We start from the raw sequence: 21,269 nt of genomic DNA, 5'->3' as shown, positions 1-21,269 counted from the left end.
GGTTCATAATAGCAAACCTTGAATTTCTATAATGTAAGGGTAATACCGAACCAAATTAATGAATCCATGCAAAATAAAGGACTTCAAACTAGCTTATTTTACAGCAGGTAAAGCTGTGCAGTGTAGTTTTCATACACAAAATCTAAATATAAAACCGAATTTGGGCTATTTTACGATTGTGACTATTAATATCACATATGCTTGTGAATGGCAACTGACTGATCATAATGGTGACAATATTGGGATACTATATTTATTTGACAACAAAATGAATTCAACAGATAAGTAAAATAACCACTACAGTTCATAATATCTGTAAATTTACAAGGGGCTTTATTCAGCATATTTGTTTGTTCGGGTGCCGTGTTCGGGTTCATCCCAACCGAGCTCGATCATTGAACTCCGCCCATATGAGAGCCGTCGGCTATCCTTGGGGGCTGTATGGGAGTTTCTTAAGAAAGTCTTTTTAGCAGCTGACGTTTTTAGGCGGGAAATTTAATATAAATTAGTGTTACCATTCGCCGGCCAATCATGGGGCCGTTTTTCTCGAAAGACTTTTTCGCGGCTGATGTTTAAGGCGGGAAAATTAATATAAATTAGTGTTACCGTTCGTCGGTCAATCATGGCAGGTTGTTAGTCGAGAGGATACATATTTCGTAATTGTCGTCATCAGGCAAAAAATTCTATAATAGATATACGCGAGCATTGATAATAGGAACATTATAGCAACTACATGTACTTCAAATTAAAAGGAATACTAATTTGGCGATTTCCCTAACTTATAAGGCTATGATTTCACTACAAGATACGCACAAAAATCAAATGCATGCAACCTCTGCTTGCTGCAGAGGTTGTAACTACTTTTACTGAGTTGTTTCTACTTTAAAAATGCCAGCTGTCACATTTTCAAAGGGTTTTTTCTCCAAAAGAAAACTTTTAGTAAATTCTGTTTTGGCTTTTTATTGAAAATTATTGTATTATTACTGCTGAAAACTGTTGACGCTGACCACTGATAAATCATACCTCACATATACGATATCAAAATCTTTATGCTTTTGCTGGTACGGTATAGACATCTATTTACTACATACATTGTATTCTAGATGGTATCTCTATTTGAAATTCAGAACCCTCCAGTAAAAAGAACCATTCGCATTCGGTATAGAGCACACTCGCACAACAGTTACTTTAAAATATCTTATTTTAAAAACTGTGTCTCAAAATAAAGTTGGTAAACCTAAAAAATTTATAACAATTCACATGAACACAAAAGAGCTTTTACATTGTTTGTGGTAAATCAGGAAACTATGAAGGGGTGGTGATGTAACTGACAAAAAAAAGGAAAAGTTAGATAGCATAATGTGTGAAGCTATTCACATATCATTCACAGTATTTTAAAACTATGTTTTATTTTTATATAAAGCTGACTCATATTTTGATAATAGTATGTATGAACAGAAAGATGCCAATTAGAATTCCACCAGAGTTTGTACTGATAACTCTTTAAATTTCGTAACAATTATTACAATTTGATAATCATATACATCCGGTTATAAATACACAGAATATTCACACAAAATCTAGCATATGAACATTATGCTTTGTAATTGTCATGATCTAAAATTCAAACAAAATTTCAAAGTACATGAGCTAAACACATCACTAGTGATAAAAATGGGAAGCTGAGATTAGTAGTTTATGTCAACAGAATGGTTCTTGCGAAGTGTATACATAAGTCTTTTTTTTAATTGTGACGAAGTCCGTGAATTCAGCTTGTAGTCTGTCGGCAACAGCAGTTTCGACTATCACCTTTCTGACCAGGCATCCATTTATCACCTGACGCAATGTGGTGGTCAGTGGTCGAGTTAAAAGTTTTCAGAACAGATTCTGTAGTGTGTGGAAGAGAGTCTTTTCTGGACATGGCCTTGAGCCATTTATTGAGACAAGACTCATTCGTGAGAGGAAATCTAAAACAAATTTAGGTATTAGGAAACAGTATTTGCACTGAGCTCAACTTGGGAATGGCAAGAACTTCTATTCGCACGAATATATCCAACAATTATTACAAAGAATTTATAATCATATTATAGCATATCCAAACCCATAAAATATATCTCAAATCTCCAAGCAAACACCTATAAAATATTCAATCAATGCAGATTCATCGTTATTACAGCCAAAAAACTGCACATCATTTTACCATACACTAAAGGGCAGTTCTATCGAAATAAATTTCATGTATCTTTTGATTGGTCAGTTAAGTTCATTCATTTTATTGGTTTTCAATTTACTTGTAAACAAACAGGTGCACATGTAAAAGGTTATCTTTCACAATCCTTACATTGGTATTGCAACATTTGCATTCATTATGGATGTACCAGATGCACATTGTGATGCAGTACTATATTGTACGTACAAAGCAATTCTTTTGCTATTTGCTTAATATGGCATCCGCCTTTAAATACACCATGTCACATCTGTAGAGAATCTGTCACATCTGTAGGGAATGATATTTCGGGGTGAGTTTAAAAATATCTTGGAACAGATTAGGCAATTCACATGCGTTTTACTATTCGAATAACGTAAATTCCTTATAACGTAAATGCTGCTGGAATGGATTACATACTTTGTAAGAGCGTCTATTCTACTTGACATTAGAAATAGTAGGTAGATAAATACCACACAGGTTGTTAACAGAAAACGATTATTAGGTCAGGTTAGTATCAGGATTCTTAATCAGAAAATATGTTATAAGCGTGGTAGACATCATTAGCGAGTAAATATTGGTACACGTAAATGACTGATTATGCACAGTGCAAGATCACATGAGGGTTATATTGAAACCAAGCCAATCTAAAGTGCAGTAGCACAGCAGTAATCGCTCTTACCCTTCTTACTTGGGTTTTTTCTGCAAGTCAACATAGAAATCATCAAAAGATTGTCATTCAGTCATTGTACATATAGTTGAATGCATAGGGAACGATGGACAAAATAGCATTCTTGAAGTTCTCATTGAGCAATAAGGTTTGTGTGGTTTATTATAATTATGAAACCGGCATGAGCATTAGTTACATCATGTAAATGGAAAACATTTCCACCGCTTATGAAGTACATCAAATTGATTTCTGAACTCAAATTGCTGCAAGTGTGAAAGAAATGATACGGCTATTCCAGAAGTTAATATATGAAAAACAACGTCTCCTTTCATCAAAGCAAAAGTGGAGTGGAATGTTATAGATTAAATCGACATTACCTTATACCTTGGCCGTGTTGAACCCAAATAGTGTCTCTACCAAGAAAGCGATTACAAATAGCCCGCAGTCATTGACTTCATCTTGCTTCTGCACACTTTCCCATTGGAGCCGCAGATGTGGTGTTAGGGTCTCGTGTGAACCTGCAGGTAAAACCAAAGTGCAAACTGTAGTTTTGAAAAAATGAATGGACACTAATGTATTCAGATATTGCATAGCATAAATGTATTTAATTAGCAAACGCGCAAAGGTCTGTGAGGTAACACTTTTCTTGATCAAAATACAGTACCACTATGTTTATCTGTCTGTGTTATAGATGCAAAGTGTTGATCCGAGCAGCATTTGTGACTTCTCTCCAAGAAACCATGAGAACCCAAAATTTAGATCTAGGGCATGATCTGTTTGCCAAGTTATTGATTAATCTCCTGTGAGTCGACCAAGTTATGGTTCAATGTCAGTTTTTACCCGACTTCGCTTTATGAATTTAGGCAAGATAAATCATTTTCAGGTTTAAACATCAGTTTCTATGTTGTGATGTGGTGTACATGGTGTACTACATGCAATACATATCTAACAGCACATAGCAGGGACATCGTAATCCGACAGAGGATTGCGTATCAAACAGGGGCACATAACCCTTATTGATGACAGACTGAAGATGAAAATCGTAAAATGCATTGTTGAGCGAAGGACCCTTGATGTCAGAGAATACAGGAGTTATAAGAAATATTATGTATACGTAACAAACCTTTCAGGATTATGAAACTAGCAAATGAACCGTTATTATGAAATGATTACAGTCACTACATCCACAGTATGCGCGAGGCCTGATCAATTGGTCACACAAAGCCAAGAGTAGGTCATCAGTGTTGTGAGGCATGAAGAGCTTACTGATTTTAATTTCAATTTCTTTCCAGCATCATGATCTGCTCCAAGCTGTCATGTTAGGGTCACTGATCCTATCTTTTTAACAGCCTTCCCCTGATAGGCGACCACTCTCCATGTCTGGACATATAAAACAAGTTAAGTTATTAGAAAGCCTATTTATCAAAAACATGTGCAATCGCTCAGTTGAATTGCTGGGGGAAAAAATGAAATTAAAGATAGGAAAAATGCTGCTTTTGTAACAGTAGATGAAAGTATTTTGATCATAGATTCCAAGCAATAATTGAGGACTCCAGTACAAAGAAGTCTGCATGTCGAAAGGCTCATCCATCATTTGTAAAATATCACATAAAACAAAAAAACAAAAAATAACAATAACACTTTGATAACAAAAAAGCCAAATAAAAGCATGAAATAGCCACGTGTCGTGGATAACTCACAGGGTAGAATGATAGAAATAACAGCTAAATGCGGTCAGTATGTTCAGAGAGCAGCAACGAAATGGTAAGCTTGCATTCACTCGACGGATACTAAATGGAAGTGATCGTGGCCAGAGCCGTATAGTTTCACAGAGTCCCGCGACTAACAGAAGCGTATACGGGAGCTCGCTCGATTCCAAACAAACAGAGTTTTGGAAACAAACGGTTTGTTTGGAATCCGACGTTTATGTTTCTGGTTTTGGTCGCGAGACTTTTTAAAGCTATATGACTCTGCCAGTACAGAGCTGTATAACTTTACAGAGTTTCGCTGCTAACGGATGCGCATATCGAAGCTCGCATGGCTCCAAACAAATAAGCCGCGCCCACTATTGTTTTATATAAGTTATAATGGAGTGGCCACAACACTAACCAACAAAAATTACTCCCATTGGCAGTTGATCTGAAATTGATTATTGTATTATACACCATTTGAAAAAAGACAAAATTTTCTACAAGAAACTACCAGTGATCTTTTGTAATAAAATAGAGTAAATGCAAAAGAGTGAGATGTTGAGAGCGAGGTAAGAATATTCCATTAGAGATCAGTATGTCGATCGGGTTTGTTTGGAATCAAGCGTTTTTGTTTCCGGCTCTTGGTCACGGGACTCTGTGAAACTATACGACACTGATCGTGGCGAGGAAATTAATCGTCATCAGGCGGGAGGTTGCTGAATTTCGTGCCTGAAACGTCAACTGCTAAAAGGACTTTCTTAATAAAAAACGGGGCTGTATATCATTGGTGTAAATCAACAGGCTTTCTACGCAAGCTGGCTTTTAAATTATAGGGCTAATCTGAGAATAGCTGAATGCTTATGGTAATTAAAGCAGCTCAACTTAGTAAATCCATCACATGTGATTAATTTTATACCATTGTAGGCCATTGTATAACATTTTAATACACGCCATTTGGTGTTACGTGCAAAAGTTGTAAGTATGACTAGACTTTTAGCTTGTATGTTTCAAAGTGTCGTTGAATACGGTATCCATAGATTGTTTTAATTATACATTTAATGTTTATGTTCATGTTAAAGTAAAGCCTCTACACCGCTCCGAGGTGGAAGGGAAGACCATAGAGTTATCTCCCCCTAGAGTGATAACTGCGCATTCAACAACATGAGCGTTTCCGGTGCCAACAAGGAGCGTTTAGGCCACGCCCCTTTTTTGTGCTAGTCAATCGTAGTGATCGACAGAACAATAACGTCAGCCATGAGAATGATCATGAATTTCCAGTTAAGATAGTAATTATTGCTCATATTAAAGAAATGATGATTATAGTTTATTACTCTAATATATGCTTATTATTTAAAGCAATTCAATACCTACATGCATTGTAAAGGCACTGAATAGATGGTGTTAAGTAAGTGAGTTAATGCAATCAGTTACTCCAATGATATACAGCCCCCACACATGAGGGTCTGTATATCATTGGTTATTCATAGATAAGATAGATAGTCATACTGGGGTTGTATTACATTGGCGTGATGGGAAGCTAATCGACTGCCATCAACTGAAAGTATTGACATTGTATGGTGATAGAGTGATTCATTGTCACCTCAGTTCACAAACAGCCCTTGCATGTAATATTAGATTTCAATACATATCAATCAAATACATAGACTTGCTTGAAGCAAAGATGTCCACTAGTTAGTGGACATCTTTGCTTGATGTAAGCAAGCAAAAAGTTTGAAAGTTAGAGTGGCAAATGTTGTTATATGTTAGATAAAAATAAATTATACTTAATTATACTAAATTATAATTATTTAAAAATAAAATAGACTTTTTATTACTTTATTTATTAAAAAAAGTAATAAAAAAGTAGTTGTGAATTACTTTATTTATTAAATAAAGTAATAAAAATTAGCTATGATTACAATAATTTTTTATTGTAATCATAGCTAAACAGATTATATTTAGCATTATTTGCTAATTATTTTACATTTAAACACATTTGCAGTTTCTTTTTTTTCTTAATTCATTTTAACAAAAAACTTCTTTCATGATATGAAGTTTAAAAGTGGTAGTTGTTTGAAAAAGTTTGAAAACATTTACAGTTGTTTTTATTTTCTCTCTTCTCTTCATTTATTTCAATTACACAAAAGACTTTTCATAATATGTAGTTTGAAAGTTAAAGTGGTAAATGTTGTTATATGTTAAATAAAAATAAATTATACTTAATTCTACTTACTATAATTATATAAAAATAAAATAGACTTTTTTATTACCTTATTTATTAAATAATTTTTCATTGTAATCATAGCTAAACAGATTATATTTAGCTATTACTTGCTAATTATTTTACATTCAAACACATTTACAGTTTTATTTTTTTTTCCTAATTTATTTCAACAAAACACTTCTTTCATGATATGAAATTTAAAAGTTGTAGTTGTTTGAAAAGCTTGCAAACCTTTAGAGTTGTTTTCTTTTTCCTCTTAATTCATTTAAACTGCTTAAAAATATTTTCTCATGATATGAAGTTTAAAAGTTAGAATTGTGAATGTTATATAAAAATAAATTTTCTATCCAAATACTTTTTTATTACTCGGGCAACACCGGGTAGTACAGCTCATAGTTGATGGCAGTTGATTAGCTTCCCATCACACCAATGTAATACAACCCCAGTATGACTATGTACATGTATGTTATCTATGAGTAACTGCTTGCATTACCTTCACTTTCACTCACTATCTATTCAGTGCCTTGGAAAGTCTTGTAGGTATCAGGGATTACGTGTATGTCACAATTTCCATAATTCATTTCCATATTATTTCCATTTCCATATTAATTCCATTTCCATAATTCATTTCCATATTATTTCCATAACATTACCCTTCTTCATTTCCATATTATTTCCATTTCCATAGCATTTCCATAATTCATTTCCATATTATTTCTATTTACATACCATTTCCATACTTGTAAAATAAAATTTCCATATCCATTTCCCTAAAATTATGGAAATATTTATGTTTATGGAAATGAAAAAGTAAACATTTCCATAATATGTTTAGCAATCCCTGGTAGGTATTGAATTGTTTTAAATAATAAGCATATATTAGAGCAATAAACTATAATCATCATTTCTTTAATATGAGCATTAATTACTATCTCAACTGGAAACTCATGATCCTTGTTTAACCCTTCTCATGGCTGATGTTATTCATCTAGTCAATCACTACGACTGACTAGCACAAAAAAGAGGCGTGGCCTAAACGCTCCTTGTTGGCACCGGAAACGCTCGTGTAGTTATCACTCTAGGGGGAGATAACTCTATGGGGAAGACCATCAGGATCAACTGGTAAAAATTGGTTAAATTCTAAGTTTGCGAGTGGTTCTCGGTATAAAACTATTTAAAAATTTATCATGGTTACTAGAAATAGCCAAAGGTTGTTCCTTGGATTTGGCCTGTGTTTGTGGACGATTATCTTTAAAACAAGTGTCAATAAAATTGTTTAATTCCTTCAAAGTTTTAACCCTTTGGACCTGTCTACGTTCTTCCAAAGTCACCAGGCCCAACTGCCCTTTTTTTGTGTGACTCCCTCCCTTCTCCTCAAATTACTTATAAAACACGTTGCCTTGTTCTGGACCATTTCAAGCAATTGTACATTTTTTTTGCTCATGTCCCATACCTCTAGACTTTAGAGCAAACTCCATTTTTGGTCGACATCAGGTCTTACATGCGATTAATTTGATTTTAGGTGGTGCTGATGAGATATTTCGTCTGAGCATGCCCAGAGTCTGAACAGCCTCTGATGTTTTTTGACTATATGCTCACTCCAATCAAAATCTTTTCTTATACTAACTCCTAAATATTTGATACTGTTTACAGTGTTTAAAACTGCATTGTTAAATCTGTTTTAAATCTTGGATATTAACAGCTTTGGTATTTCCAAAAATAATTATTGAACACTTAGAGGTATTAAAATACATTTGCCATTCACTCGCCCATCTCTCCAGGCTATCCAAGTCCTTCTGAAAATCTTTCACAGCAGATGAACTAGTAATCGAGCAGTGTAGTAATGCGTCATCCGCATACAATCGTATTGTGGACGTCAGAGTAAGCCCTAAGTCATTGATATACAATAAAAACAGAGCTGGCCCGAGGACCAAGCCCTGGGGACTCCTGAAGTTACCGTTTCAACATCTGAAAAAATTCCATTTAAAACTACTCTCTGGTTTCTGCCCGATTTAAGATTATGCAAACCCAATTCTAATTGCGACCTGGGTGATTGTATATCATTGCTTAGAAATGAGTTAGAAACTGTAGACAACTAAATGTTATACACTGCCCCCACACAGCCCATGACATCGTAGTCGGTGAAGCTGATATAAATTTCTGTCTTCCGTGGCTTGTGGTTGAGATGTTTCTAATACTACACTATTATATTTAGGTTGTCTGGCCTTAGTACCTTATAACAGCCAAATATTTATTATCAAATATCTAAATAAAACTCAAAACCAAAACGATACAGTTCTCCTTTTCTTGTCGCCGTCGTTCGTCTGATTATTCTGATTATGGATTAACCAACCAGCGATTATAATACAAAACCAAAACGATGTCGATTATTCATAAACTTGGAAGTTAAAATGTAAAAACATTACCTTCTCCCAAACTATGAAAAAAGCATAATTCAACTACAACACAGCATCTAACAAACATTGTCACTTAAGTATGCTGGCCATGCCCGGAAGTTGTTGGCTAGTTTGGCCGGTGCCTCTTGCATGCTCTGACACATCTGACACCTCTTAACCTGATCCTCTAGCCTGATCTAGATGTGGCCACCAGAAATGAAGTCTTGCTAGTGCTTTCATTTTCACAATACCCTGGTGTCCCTCATGCAACTCCTCAATCATTGCTTCTCTAAGTTTGGCGGCAATGATTACCTTGCTGCCCCCAAGAAGGCAGTCATCCTCAACTGAGATCTCTATCTTTTTGTGGAACTAATTCTCTATTTCTTTTTGTACCTGGTGTGGACATCCTGCCTTCAATAAATGTAATATATTGCCTAATATTACATCAGATCTGGTATGGTGAGCCACCTGTTTGGCTGTGACCGATAATGCCGCCACGGAATTTATGTTCAGGAGTCAAAGAATACGATTTACTTCCCACCTTTGATAGGAATATGGTTTTGCACCTGGGTTTGTCATCTTCCTTATTACGGCTAACTCATTTGCTATAAAAGATTGGTCTAGTCTCTCACACCACTCTACCCACATTGTCTTAGCATGTTCATCATCAAGGTCAAACTGATCAATCTCTCTGAATATAGACGCCATACCCTCAGCTACTGAACAACTGACCTAACTCCAAACAGTGTTCACTAACTAAACTACAGTGTTAACTAACTACTAAATTACAGTGGTAATGAATTATCGCTGGATGGTAAGACCGATGGTTGTTGAATGACAGGTTAGCTCAGTGTAATTATATTGTCTTGTTTATTCTTATTTTTCTATTTTAGATCAGCATACTATTTCTAACGAGAGAATTTTCTTCAGTGCTGATGGTGTTCCGTATTCTGTCATCGGTATTCATCTCCGAGATTATCGTCACGGAGTACAGAGAAATAAACCAGCCGCTCATTCAAATGTGAGTTGACAATGTTTATTCCACATTCTTGCTCTGGGGCACTGTAATCCAGATCCGATCAAGCCAAGGGTGTAGGCATGTTCTTTAAAAAATCAATTCAATCAAACTAATTTGCTGACTGCTCTGGATTCAGCTCGTCTAAAAGGTGTTCTTATATTTCTTAGGCAAACGTCAAGACAGACTCAGATGTTGGTAGCTCAAATAGCCAAGTAAGTTAAAAAGATGTATAATAATATATAGATTTGAGTTCATTTAAGTTTATCAATCAAGTGAAGTTTTTTGAAGAATGGAGTCTGTGAGTATCTCTTTTCTTATTGCTTAGGCATTATCTGACCATGTCGAACTTACTGACAAGAAAAAACGTCGGATTGTCCAAGCTTCAATCAAAATGGGATGCCAAGCACAACTGATAATCAAAAGACTTTTCATATATCCAATGTTCAAGGTAAGGACATTTCGTAGCTACCATAATAACCTCCAGTAGTTTTTTCACTCGGAGTCACTCAAACTCACCACCCCAAATGGATAACCTACCATCCATCTATGTTTTATGCATTCATACCAGATATCCTGTGACTCTAACAGGATGAACAAACACTGTAATTATGCTGATTTTGTAAAACCAACAACGAATATATTGTATGTACATGTATGTGTTTAATTTTCTAATCATCTACTCTAGGTCGACTGTAATGTTTCCAAGAGTCATAAAACTGCCAACAGTAACAAGTTAAAGAGTCTAAAAGGACAAATCCCTTGTGAGATAAGTTACTCGTGTCTGATCCCCGATATCTCTAAACATCAAAACCACACTATGGGTGAGGTATGTGATCGTGAGTAATCAAGAGCTTTTTTATTCCTTTCCCTCCTTCCCATTCCTTCGTAAGAAAGGGAAGGAGGGAAAGAAACAAAAAAGCTCTGATTGCTCTTGTTTATGACCCTGTGAGAACCTAAATAATAATTAAGGTGATCATGGCAGTTCGTGTACCTATGTATAAAACGCTTACTTCTATATACACCAAGACAAACATTTTTGGAGACTTCAAGCTTTCATGCGCAACGTCCACCATTTTACACGTGTACACCATTTTATAGCAGCTACAAAATGTTGTTTTGAGCATATACAGCAACTTCAATTGAAGCATTAGTTAGACTCTGGAGTTGGCTTTTCACCATGTGAGTAGAATTTTGTCATGAGGTCAAGGTCAATGTTTTAGAGGGAAATTTAGTTTGGATTGCTCATCAAAGGTTAGTACTGAAATATACTGACATGTTTTATTGTGCTATTGGGTTGCTGTGCATCTGTAAAGCCTTCTGAATTTTGTTTTCTAGTGTATAAAAGTGACAAACATGCAATGGAAACACAGAAATTGAAGTAAATTATGTGGCTAAAGCAGTAAGGCCACTTCAGTGGATGTCCACACATGTGTACACCATGCAACAATTGAACTTGCATTTCACCAACAAGTACATTATGCATGGCATCCATTGTTGCTGGAATGCAGATTTCAAAACATGAGTTGCTTTATGAGCATAAAATATATGCACAGTATGATATTGGAGAGACTAAGGCAGTGTTACACAACTATAGCTCTTATGTTTCTAGATGGATAGAAGGAAGCGTACCAATCCAAGGATTTTTTCTGATGATGTGCTTGTAGCTGCACTTGGCAGCGATAGTGAGGATAACTTGATAAGTGATGACAGTGACCTAGATGAGGATTGGAGCCCACAAAATCAGTTGAAAGAGTATGTGGAGACTGAAAGTAGCAGCGATGAAGAGTATAGCTGCAATACATCCTCAGCTCTCTCTGAAAGTTTAGCTAACAGCATTGATCAACCATCTACATCGGAAGTCACGTCTACTCCAAAGTCGATCACAAAAGGACAGTTATCAAAAGCGCAAGCACCAATTACCAGAGAAAAAAAGACTGCCTTACCAAAGAAGCAGTGTAAGCCTTCAAGTCTCACATGGAATGCAAATTGTGATAATAGCCACGTAAACAACATTCCTGTTTTTTCTGGACAGCGTGAAGGCACTATTCATCTAGGTGGAAATATCGAGACAATAGACATATTCAGTCATTACTTTACCAATCAGCTTCTTGATGACATTGTTTACTAATCGAACTTGTATGCAAATCAACAAAGCATAGATACTCCTTTAGGCTTGACAAAAGGTGAGCTCTTTATATTTCTTGGGATCAACATTGTCATGACTTACATCCGATACTCCAGACTACGAATGTACTGGTCGTCTAACACAGGCTTGAGATGCGACTTGATTGCTAACGCCATGTCAGTGAATAGATTTGAGAGAATACAGCGATTTTTACACTTTCCTGATAACACAGAAAACACAGAATCGACCGATCGCTTGAAAAAGATTCGACCATTTCTTGACGCAATGAATTCTACATTCAAGTCTGCCGTCACACCTGAGGAGTTCCATAGTGTAGATGAGATGATGATACCATTTACTGGTCAAAGTTCACTAAAGCAGTACATACGCAGCAAACCTAAAAAGTGGGGATACAAGGTCTGGGTACAGTCAGGTGTGTCTGGGTATGTTTACGATTTTGAAATCAGGAGCTCATGGAAATCGGCCTGAAAAAGAGTTGGGTTTATGTGCAGATGTAGTGATGCGCCTGTGCTTAGGGTTAGAAGGAAAGTACCACAAAGTCTTTTTTGACAACCTCTTCACCACCATGGAGCTGTTAAAAACACTTCGTGAGAAAAAAGTTCTGAGCACTGGTATGTTGAGGAAAAACAGGCTGTTGGGTGCTGAGAACATATTGGCTGAGGATAAAAACATGAAAAGACGAAGAGAATACTTGTACACAACAAGCCAGTGTGATGTCATTGTTGTCAAGTGGAATGACAACAGTTTTGTCCATACAGCGAGCGCATTTGCTGGAGTCGAGCCTCTAAGCTATGTGGAGAGATGGGACAAAAAAGAGAAGGCAAAAGTGAATGTCACAAGGCCATTAGCTAAAGAAATTTATAATCAGCACATGGGGGGAGTCGACTTGACAGATTTCCTTGTGTCTTGCTTTCGCCACAACCTGAAGCAGAAGAAATGGTACCTTCGGATATTTTTTCATTTCTTGAATCTTGCCATTTCAAACAGCTGGGTCATTTACAGATGGCTTGAAGAAGGCTCTCCCCTTGATCTGCTGGCTTTTTGAAGCAGTGTCACAACAGCCCTAATTGGTAAGGGTTTATCATTGGGAAGCAAGAAAGGCAGAGGTCGTCCATCATTTTCTCAAGCAGTACCTCTGCCTAAATTGACTTGGCTACAGCCTCCAGCTACTCTCCAAAAGAATCTGTCGCTTGGCCATTTTCCAGAAAAGAAAGAGCAGAAAAATGCTTCACGATGCAGAAGCATGGCTTGTAAAAAGCGGTGCAGGTATATGTGCGGTGTCTGCCAAGTCTACCTCTATCCGGAGTGCTTTGCTGACTATCACCAGTAACTCGTCGAGCAGACACTCGTCTGTGTACAAAAACTATTGCTGTATCCCCTCATGATTTGAGGTTGTCAAAGTGCATTTTCAATTTTGTAAAGTCTTCGAAATATATGTCAACTGAGTGATACAAATATATGTTATAATATATATAATTATATATGTCTTACATGTATGTGTGATAGCTCTTGCAAAATGTTCATAATATGGCAGCCTAAACAACATATTGTTCCTGTAATTAGCTCTACGTCCACATACGTGGACAATGCGAATTGGTGAACGGATGCATGGTGTACACATATGTGGACATGGTAAAAAATCATTGATGTCATTGAGCAATTTAAAATTTGCTAATATCAGGACAAACAAATCTTAAAGCTGATAGTAAAATCAAATTTTGGAGCAGTTTGGTTAACTAAAAAGTAATTCATGCTAGAAAGGGTTAAAAAGGACCATGATGTATCAATGAATATTATTGACTGTGAAAAGATTGTATATTATAGTAGTTTGAAATTGCTCTATTGATAGGCTGCTGGATTTACGATGACTGCTGATCCTAGACTTAGAAACAGGGTTAAGGAACTGGTTTTGGATGAAATTTACAATCTGCCTGAAGTTCGCCGCAACCTTCGCCAGTTTTCTATAACTATCTATGTACATGTACGTAAAATATTTGTTCAATTCGATTGAGCCACTTTGTATCAATTGTATTTAGCTGATCCTTCATTTTGCTCGCTGTTTGTGAACTCAAAATACTGTATTACATAATTTACCACATTCAATTGTTATTTTTCAGCTTTCAGAAACTTCAAATAAGTATTGACTGGTGTGAATCTTCTTACATTGTGTGGTTGTCATAACATCTGTAGTTTTCTTTCCTAATTTTCCTCACAAACTATGATTTAGGCATGCTAACATACTGTAAATAATGGTGTGGTGCTTTCTGTTTTGTGCTATCAATTTCATAATCACCTAATCAGTCGGAAACCCACAACATGTAGAACTGTCATATCTATTACATCAGGCAGCATCATGGTCCAACATATTCTATGATGTCTTGTTAGCATCTAGTTTATATTTCTAAAAAGAAGCTGGGAATGAACTTCCACCTTTAACAAACAGAGCCATGTTTTCCATAGATCAGGATATATCCAACATGATACAGTCAGCATTGAGGGATATAATGTAGGTGTTTTTTAGTAGTCCCACAATCAAACATGAGCGAAGCGAGTGTTTGGGTGCTTTATGATAAATGCATATGTCCATACAACTCCCGAAAAGTATCTTCGAATGGCCAAACGCAAACCCTTGTACCGATATCTCATCAAAAAGTTTAACTATTTTTCTGTGAAGTCATTTAAATATAATAATGATACAAAACACATATTCATCTATTTAAATATGTTACCAAGTCTTTGAAAATTGTCGATAATATCCTAAAATGTACCCATCCGATCGGATGATGAACGGTAAACGTGCATTCAGTTTATTGACCATAAAATATGCTGTAATTAAGCTAAAATCCAAATTTCTTTTGCAAAATAATTGAGAATTTTCTCCTTCTGCTATAAGCTTGCCATTTTACTTCTAATATTGCACTTCTCCTAATGCAGGGTTGATATATAAACATATAATCTTTTCCTTTCATTATTGCTGTTTGTTGTACATAATAACACCCAGTACATTACAGCTACCATTACAGCTACCATTGCAGTTCTCCTATTGCACTGCAGTACCATTTGATTGCTAATATTGCATTTCTCAACCAGCAGTACCCTTTCTTTTTTCCATTATCACTTTGGCTGTATGGCGGGGGAATTTCTAGTTTGCAGACAATTATTGCAGACAACATCCAAAGAACTGCATTCAAAAGTTTGCTAAATCATATGAGTAGCATGCATGACTAATGGGTGATCCAACTACCACTGCCAGAACTTTTATCTGAAACTGTAAAAGTTGCCAAATTGATTAATCAAAGCAACATGCCAAGTATAATAACACAACACAACATTGGCGATTCAAGTGTTATTGTTGATGGCAAACTGCCGCCATAGTTGTTCTGGATAGAGTTAATTATTGATACAGCTGACTGCTAACGCATTAATGTATGTATTACAAGTACAGTGAAGATGATCAGCGCAATCTAGAAGAATTGATTAAGCGGTGGCCAGGGGATAACAAGTTTCAGTTTAGAAAGAGCAGTGTTGATAAAAATAAGCTTTTGTTTGTCCATCAGAATAATGAACAGAGACGCTTGTTAGAGTTATATGGCGGTGAGCTTACATGTCTTGATGCTACCTACAAGATAACACAATATGCTCTACCTCTCTTCTTTGTTATGGTAAAGACCAACTCACTCAAGTTATCAGGTAATGGAATAGGAAGAACTAAACGACTTTTGCATGATCCAACTGTTATGAGTTAACTATATAACCCTAGCTTTTTAGTCATAAACAGATGAATTTTTTGGTCCTTCCTTTTTTGTGACGACTTAGCAAGGATATTTTTAGAGGAGTGTATACAATATATGGTGTATGGCAGAATGGTGTTGGAAGGGTGGGGATACTCCATGTAGAAATATCAATGATAGCTCTTCAATTCTTATATACTCAGGTGGTTGCCACTTTTCTCATTCAAGAAGAGAACTCAACTGATATAGCCGAGGCATTAAGCGTGCTACGCCAATGGTGTCCTGACTGGAGTCCAAAAGCAGTTATGACAGATTTCTGCCCTGCTGAATCTAAGTCAATCAGATCTTCCCAGGTATATTGACCATTGATTATATTGTGACGTCTCTGCATTATTTGTTGTATTTGTGTGATCATATTTTTTAGTCATGGCTTCTGATACTTTTGAGTGATTATGAGTGTGCATCATCAATATCACATTTTGATTTTGAAGAAGAAAAGTTTGATAATTCTGTAAAACATTATTTTATTGTTTCAGATACTGAGTTATTGATCTGTGACTTTCCCAGAGAGCAAGACTGGCATAGGTTCATTGTGAAAAATGCCAATGGCATCCCAAAACAGGAGCAGAAACCAATCAAGTCATTGCTTAACAGATTAGCTCGATCGAGATCTGTGCAAGACTTCTTCATTAATGAACAGGCGATGCTGACCAACCAACTTTTCATTAAGCGGCCCATTCTTTTGAACTACATAACAAGCACATGGCTGCCAGAAGAAACTGTTGAAGTATATCTGGTTTATCAAAACTTCTTGATAAACTATATAACTGAGATTTACTGGGTGGTGCTCAATTATATGTCCTATGCTTACAATATTCAGTTAATAATCAGCCACTGGGGAACATTCAGATGATGAAATCATCTGAATGTTCTTGTTCAGATGATGAACAAGATGATGAATAAAATGATGAACAATGAACTTCTTGTTCCGATATACATTGATTTAGTGTCTCATCATTTCCCCATTTTGTTTTTAGGTACAGCAGAGACAACATAATGGCAACATCTGCTGTGAAGATGTACAACCAAAGTATTTCTAAGTACAGTATCTCCAAGATAGACCATGACAGATGGTCCTTCACTGGATTGACTAAATTCAGCAAAACAATCAACTCCATCCGATGTAATCATGTTAGACTCTGTTTACATGTATAAGTATCAAGTGAAAGGGGTGTCAGAGCCAATGTATTTAGTCAACTTCAATGTGCCTAGTTGTAGTTGCATGGATTGGGAGCAGAACATTCACCCATGTAAACGCATTCATGGTAATAGGGCACAGCGGTTTGGAGTTTGTAGATCTTCCATATAAATACCTCAACTGCCCATGCATGAAACTTGACAGGCATGTCATCTCATCAGTGATGCCATTGCCAGACTGCAATCACAGTGCAGAGACAGAACGATCAAGCTCTACTCATATGTCTGATGAACCAGCTGATGACCCGCCTCCCACATTCACTTCAAGTTGTCAGCCCCTGGAACTTGCTAGAGAAACGTTAAAGAGAATTACCAGCCTCACATACCTGGCTATTCCACCAGATGATCAACACCTTTTACACTAGGACCTTCTTGCCATGGAACACCGGCTGCTAGCCTTACTGCCCAAAAAAGAGGGTATCGCCTTTGCAGCGCCTAAAAAATCAATCCAACGACTCCCAAGAACTGCTGCTCTACCAAAGAAGAAAAGGATGTGTACCAAAAGTTTCGTGATGAAACCTCCTGAGCCATCTGACCCAGCCCTTGATGATCAGACTTGCATTGTCGTTACTGCCAATGTACTGAGAATGAAACAGAGTATCAAGTCCAATATCAATATATAGATTTTATTTCCAATTAGGAGCTGTTGCTCAATATAGGGCAGTATGAGTATGATTATTGAAAATCCTGTTTGTTGGTATTATTGCCAGTGAGGGTGAGGCCAAAGATATAATTGGCCAAAAACAAACATAAACCACACAGTCGTTTCCCCAGTAGTTTCCACTCATGTGATTCAGCACTGGCCTGGGCATGGCTCTTGTGGGGAATTGGGAGAGAGAGAGCCTGGTACACATAGCGAAAAAAGGTAAAATAACTTCTGCAAAACTAGCGACATATGTTACATATGACGCTAAGACTGGTACTAATGGAAGCGTGTCGTTTGATTCAGATCTCACAATATATTAGACGTGAAGCGTTTAAAAGTCTATCGTCATGGTCACGTGACTTGATCTAGTAAAAGGCAGTAGTTCAACGTTTGCAGTTTCAGGCAGAGCACTGAAGCATAAGCATTTGAAACAATGGAATACAAAAATACAAAAATTTTTCTTAAAGAACACATCTTTGCACATGGAGCCATAACTGACTGTTAACCACTGCTTGAAGTTGTACATGTCTAACCTCAATAGAGGATCATGGCTTCATTTGAGCAGTTTAGAACTAAAAAGTGTTCTGCTAGGAATCTGGATAAAAAGTTGGTGATTTGCCAATTGCCTGCACAATTTGACTACATCTTCATGATAAAGTTCACTGTTCATTCTATGGGCTGACCTAGCAGATCTGATAGCAAACTGGTTGTAAAAGTTGTCTAGCATTAGTTGAAGTTTATTTTGTGAGAATGACAGGCGGTCTAGTACTTTGCTCTCTAGCTGAAATGCTAGTGAAATGCTCTTTGAAAAACCGATTTTTATGCTCGACATCCAGGTCCATCCCCATATTGTCGCTTATCCCCCCTGATTGTTAACAAATGCAACATATATGACCATCTCTTTCATTCGCTGAGATAAAAATATTTGTACTTGGGCTACATTCTCAAAGCAGGCTTTGGCATAATGTACCTTTCCTGATACCCGGTAGTATATCATCATCCTCTTCATCAGTAGTGTGACCATGTCGCCATTTGCTGTCTTTATACTCCAGTCCAAGGCTCACTTGATGAGAAGGAACTTGAGCAAGGCCATGGCGGAATTATATACAGCGTCTGGATTCTCGTCTTGCTCCAAGGTGAAATGCTATGAAACAGATAAAAAATTGTCAAAGTTGGTGGGAATATAATCCTTCATTCATATCATGACCAGTCTCTCTCTTTCACAATGGTGTTATAAAATTTCACCTTAATAACCAAGTAGCTAAAAGTTAGAGTTTAAAGTTAAACTTTTTGATAACCCTTATAGGATGGACAGAAGAAAATTTTATTGAATGCATTAATTAAGGTAATGCCTAAATCAGACATACCTCAGGGTGTTTATACACTATATGAGTTCTTAGTGTGTTATGGTTTTTGTAACCTCTACCTTGGCAAACAGGGCATCGATTTGAGAGTAGCTCAGGCAGTTCTTTACTGTTGAAGATCAAGTCACACACCTCTATACCAGCTTTGTCCACTGAAATAAAAAAAACACAGTAAAATGCTTGCTTTGCCAGTGAGAGACAAATGCATTATTTTAATATTATTTTACAAAAGCCTATAATATACATGTAATTACATCAACAGTCCTACTAAATCGCAACAATAGAACTACCAACAGATTACAGCAGATATATGTAGAACAACCGAATAAGCAGACACCAGCTTTTTTCATGGTTCAATCAAAACTATTGGTTCACAATTAACCAATCGGTCGCCAACATTTACCATCTTCCTGACTAAAACCATTCCTGAGGTCTTTCAATTTGAACAGCTCCACTAGGAAACTATCTAGCACTTTGTCGAGGAAAAGGTTTGTAGCGTAATAGTTCTTCCTGATCTCTGCGGGTGGAGGTACCTGCTTAGCATTCAGAATCACTCTCAGGGCATGAAGGGCTCCGGTATCTCTTCCACTGGTCTCATCGTAGAAAAGATCAAATATCAGCTACAAAATATATTCAAATTCTACAATCATAACAATGTTTATCTTTTATAAGGTTCCATAAACCAAATTGAGCAGCACACACAATACAAAAGCATGAAGAAAGGTCATACAATTTTGACAATACAAATGTGTGAATAAGGTGTTATGTCACAGGAGTAACTGAATTATCAAACACCTGACACCATTCCATCTGGAGATAGAATGGACCGATACATGGTACAAAAGGTAAGTCCTGGTCAGAAACATTCAGAGCCTTCTTCGCTACCTTGTAGGTTCCAACGTCTCCTCGATATGGTATCTACAATATGAGTGTTTCTAGGTATAAAACATTGGATATTGCAACACATAGATACACCCAGATGGTGGTTCAAAAACAGCAGCCTCACCTAAATGACAAAAAAATTCAGAGTTCAACAAACACACATACCTTTTTTTCTTCCGGAGCTATGTATTGGGTACAGTATGTTAGGATATCATGCATATCTCCAGTCTTCAATTCATTTTTCAGGATGACTCCAGCATGTAGCTTGAACGAAAAATAATGAGAGTTACAGATAAGTGTCAAACATAATAAGAAATCATAGGCTATGTATGAGGGCTGAGATTCAAGCTCTTCAACTTGAACGCAACTTTAAGTAAGAAAGCTTAGACTGTAAAAGTCAGTAATTGATTGAAAGCATTTAATGGATCAAAAAGAAAGTTTGGTTTGGTACAGGGGTAGCATAAACAGACAGATTGATAAAATAGATACCTTTTGTGATTTAGATGACATTTCACTAGAATACTTGTTTGGTGGGTAAGATGGAATTGCTGTTGTCAAGTCATTCTGGCGCCACGAGACAAGAATCTCTGATGTCATCAAGTTCTTGAACTGTTCTTCATCAGAATCGCTCAGAAGAAACTGGCTGTAATCTAAATCATCTTTATGGGGAACATTAAGAAAAGCCGGACTAAGTTGCATGACTGGAAATCTTGGTTAAAATATCATATTGTTATACATGTGGCAATCGAAGCTGCTAATACCACCATCTTCATGGCGAACCTTGGCCCTCACATCCAAGTTATCACCGCAATGGGTGACCGGTATCCCTTTCCACGCCTCAATGAGACTTTTGGATTCACTAGCACAATCATCCAAGATTTTAGTCGTTCTGGTGTATCTCACATAGTCGTATAGTTTACTCATTCTGTTAATTTGACTTTTTGTAGTGCCAGAGGTTCGAAGGCTCAAGCCTACCATCTTGGCATACGCTGACAGATGAAGGCAGCTCATATAGGCTATTTTACTAATCACAGATAT

The 21,269-nt window shown here is 36.6% G+C and overlaps 3 protein-coding genes and 1 long non-coding RNA gene across 9 annotated transcripts in view; 2 read left to right on the top strand and 2 right to left on the bottom strand.

Moving 5' to 3' along the window:
• Window positions 1-21,269, bottom strand: part of LOC137405935 (uncharacterized) — a 488,140-nt gene that overhangs the window by 152,406 nt on the left and 314,465 nt on the right. The gene's annotated exons all lie outside the window — the stretch shown is intronic.
• Window positions 1,278-21,258, bottom strand: LOC137406069 (uncharacterized). Of its 5 annotated transcripts, none has more exons than XR_010979835.1 (10): window positions 20,721-21,258; window positions 20,397-20,495; window positions 20,145-20,267; window positions 19,753-19,969; window positions 19,353-19,501; window positions 18,956-19,129; window positions 4,143-4,256; window positions 3,254-3,394; window positions 2,889-2,908; window positions 1,278-1,967 (listed from the first exon to the last, which is right to left on the bottom strand). XR_010979835.1 is itself a non-coding variant. In XM_068092594.1 (6 exons), the coding sequence occupies exons 1-6, from the start codon at window positions 20,928-20,930 to the stop codon at window positions 19,046-19,048; spliced, it is 882 nt and encodes a 293-aa protein (XP_067948695.1). In that variant the 5' UTR covers window positions 20,931-21,258; the 3' UTR covers window positions 18,367-19,045. The 5 variants fall into 5 exon arrangements, 2 of the variants coding, with proteins under 2 accessions (XP_067948695.1, XP_067948696.1); XR_010979837.1 differs by having other exon boundaries at window positions 19,412-19,501; XR_010979836.1 differs by lacking the exon at window positions 2,889-2,908.
• On the top strand, window positions 12,616-13,396 carry LOC137407205 (piggyBac transposable element-derived protein 3-like). Its single transcript, XM_068093808.1, has 2 exons — window positions 12,616-12,763; window positions 12,867-13,396. The coding sequence occupies exons 1-2, from the start codon at window positions 12,616-12,618 to the stop codon at window positions 13,394-13,396; spliced, it is 678 nt and encodes a 225-aa protein (XP_067949909.1).
• On the top strand, window positions 14,248-16,810 carry LOC137405861 (uncharacterized). Of its 2 annotated transcripts, XR_010979817.1 has the most exons (4): window positions 14,248-14,332; window positions 14,469-16,041; window positions 16,286-16,435; window positions 16,619-16,810. It is a non-coding gene; the product is annotated as an uncharacterized lncRNA (long non-coding RNA). The 2 variants fall into 2 exon arrangements; XR_010979816.1 differs by having other exon boundaries at window positions 14,469-16,435.

This window comes from Watersipora subatra, chromosome 10, assembly GCF_963576615.1.
Source record: "Watersipora subatra chromosome 10, tzWatSuba1.1, whole genome shotgun sequence".
Taxonomy (NCBI): domain Eukaryota; kingdom Metazoa; phylum Bryozoa; class Gymnolaemata; order Cheilostomatida; family Watersiporidae; genus Watersipora; species Watersipora subatra.
This window is presented reverse-complemented; position numbering and strand designations above follow the sequence as displayed.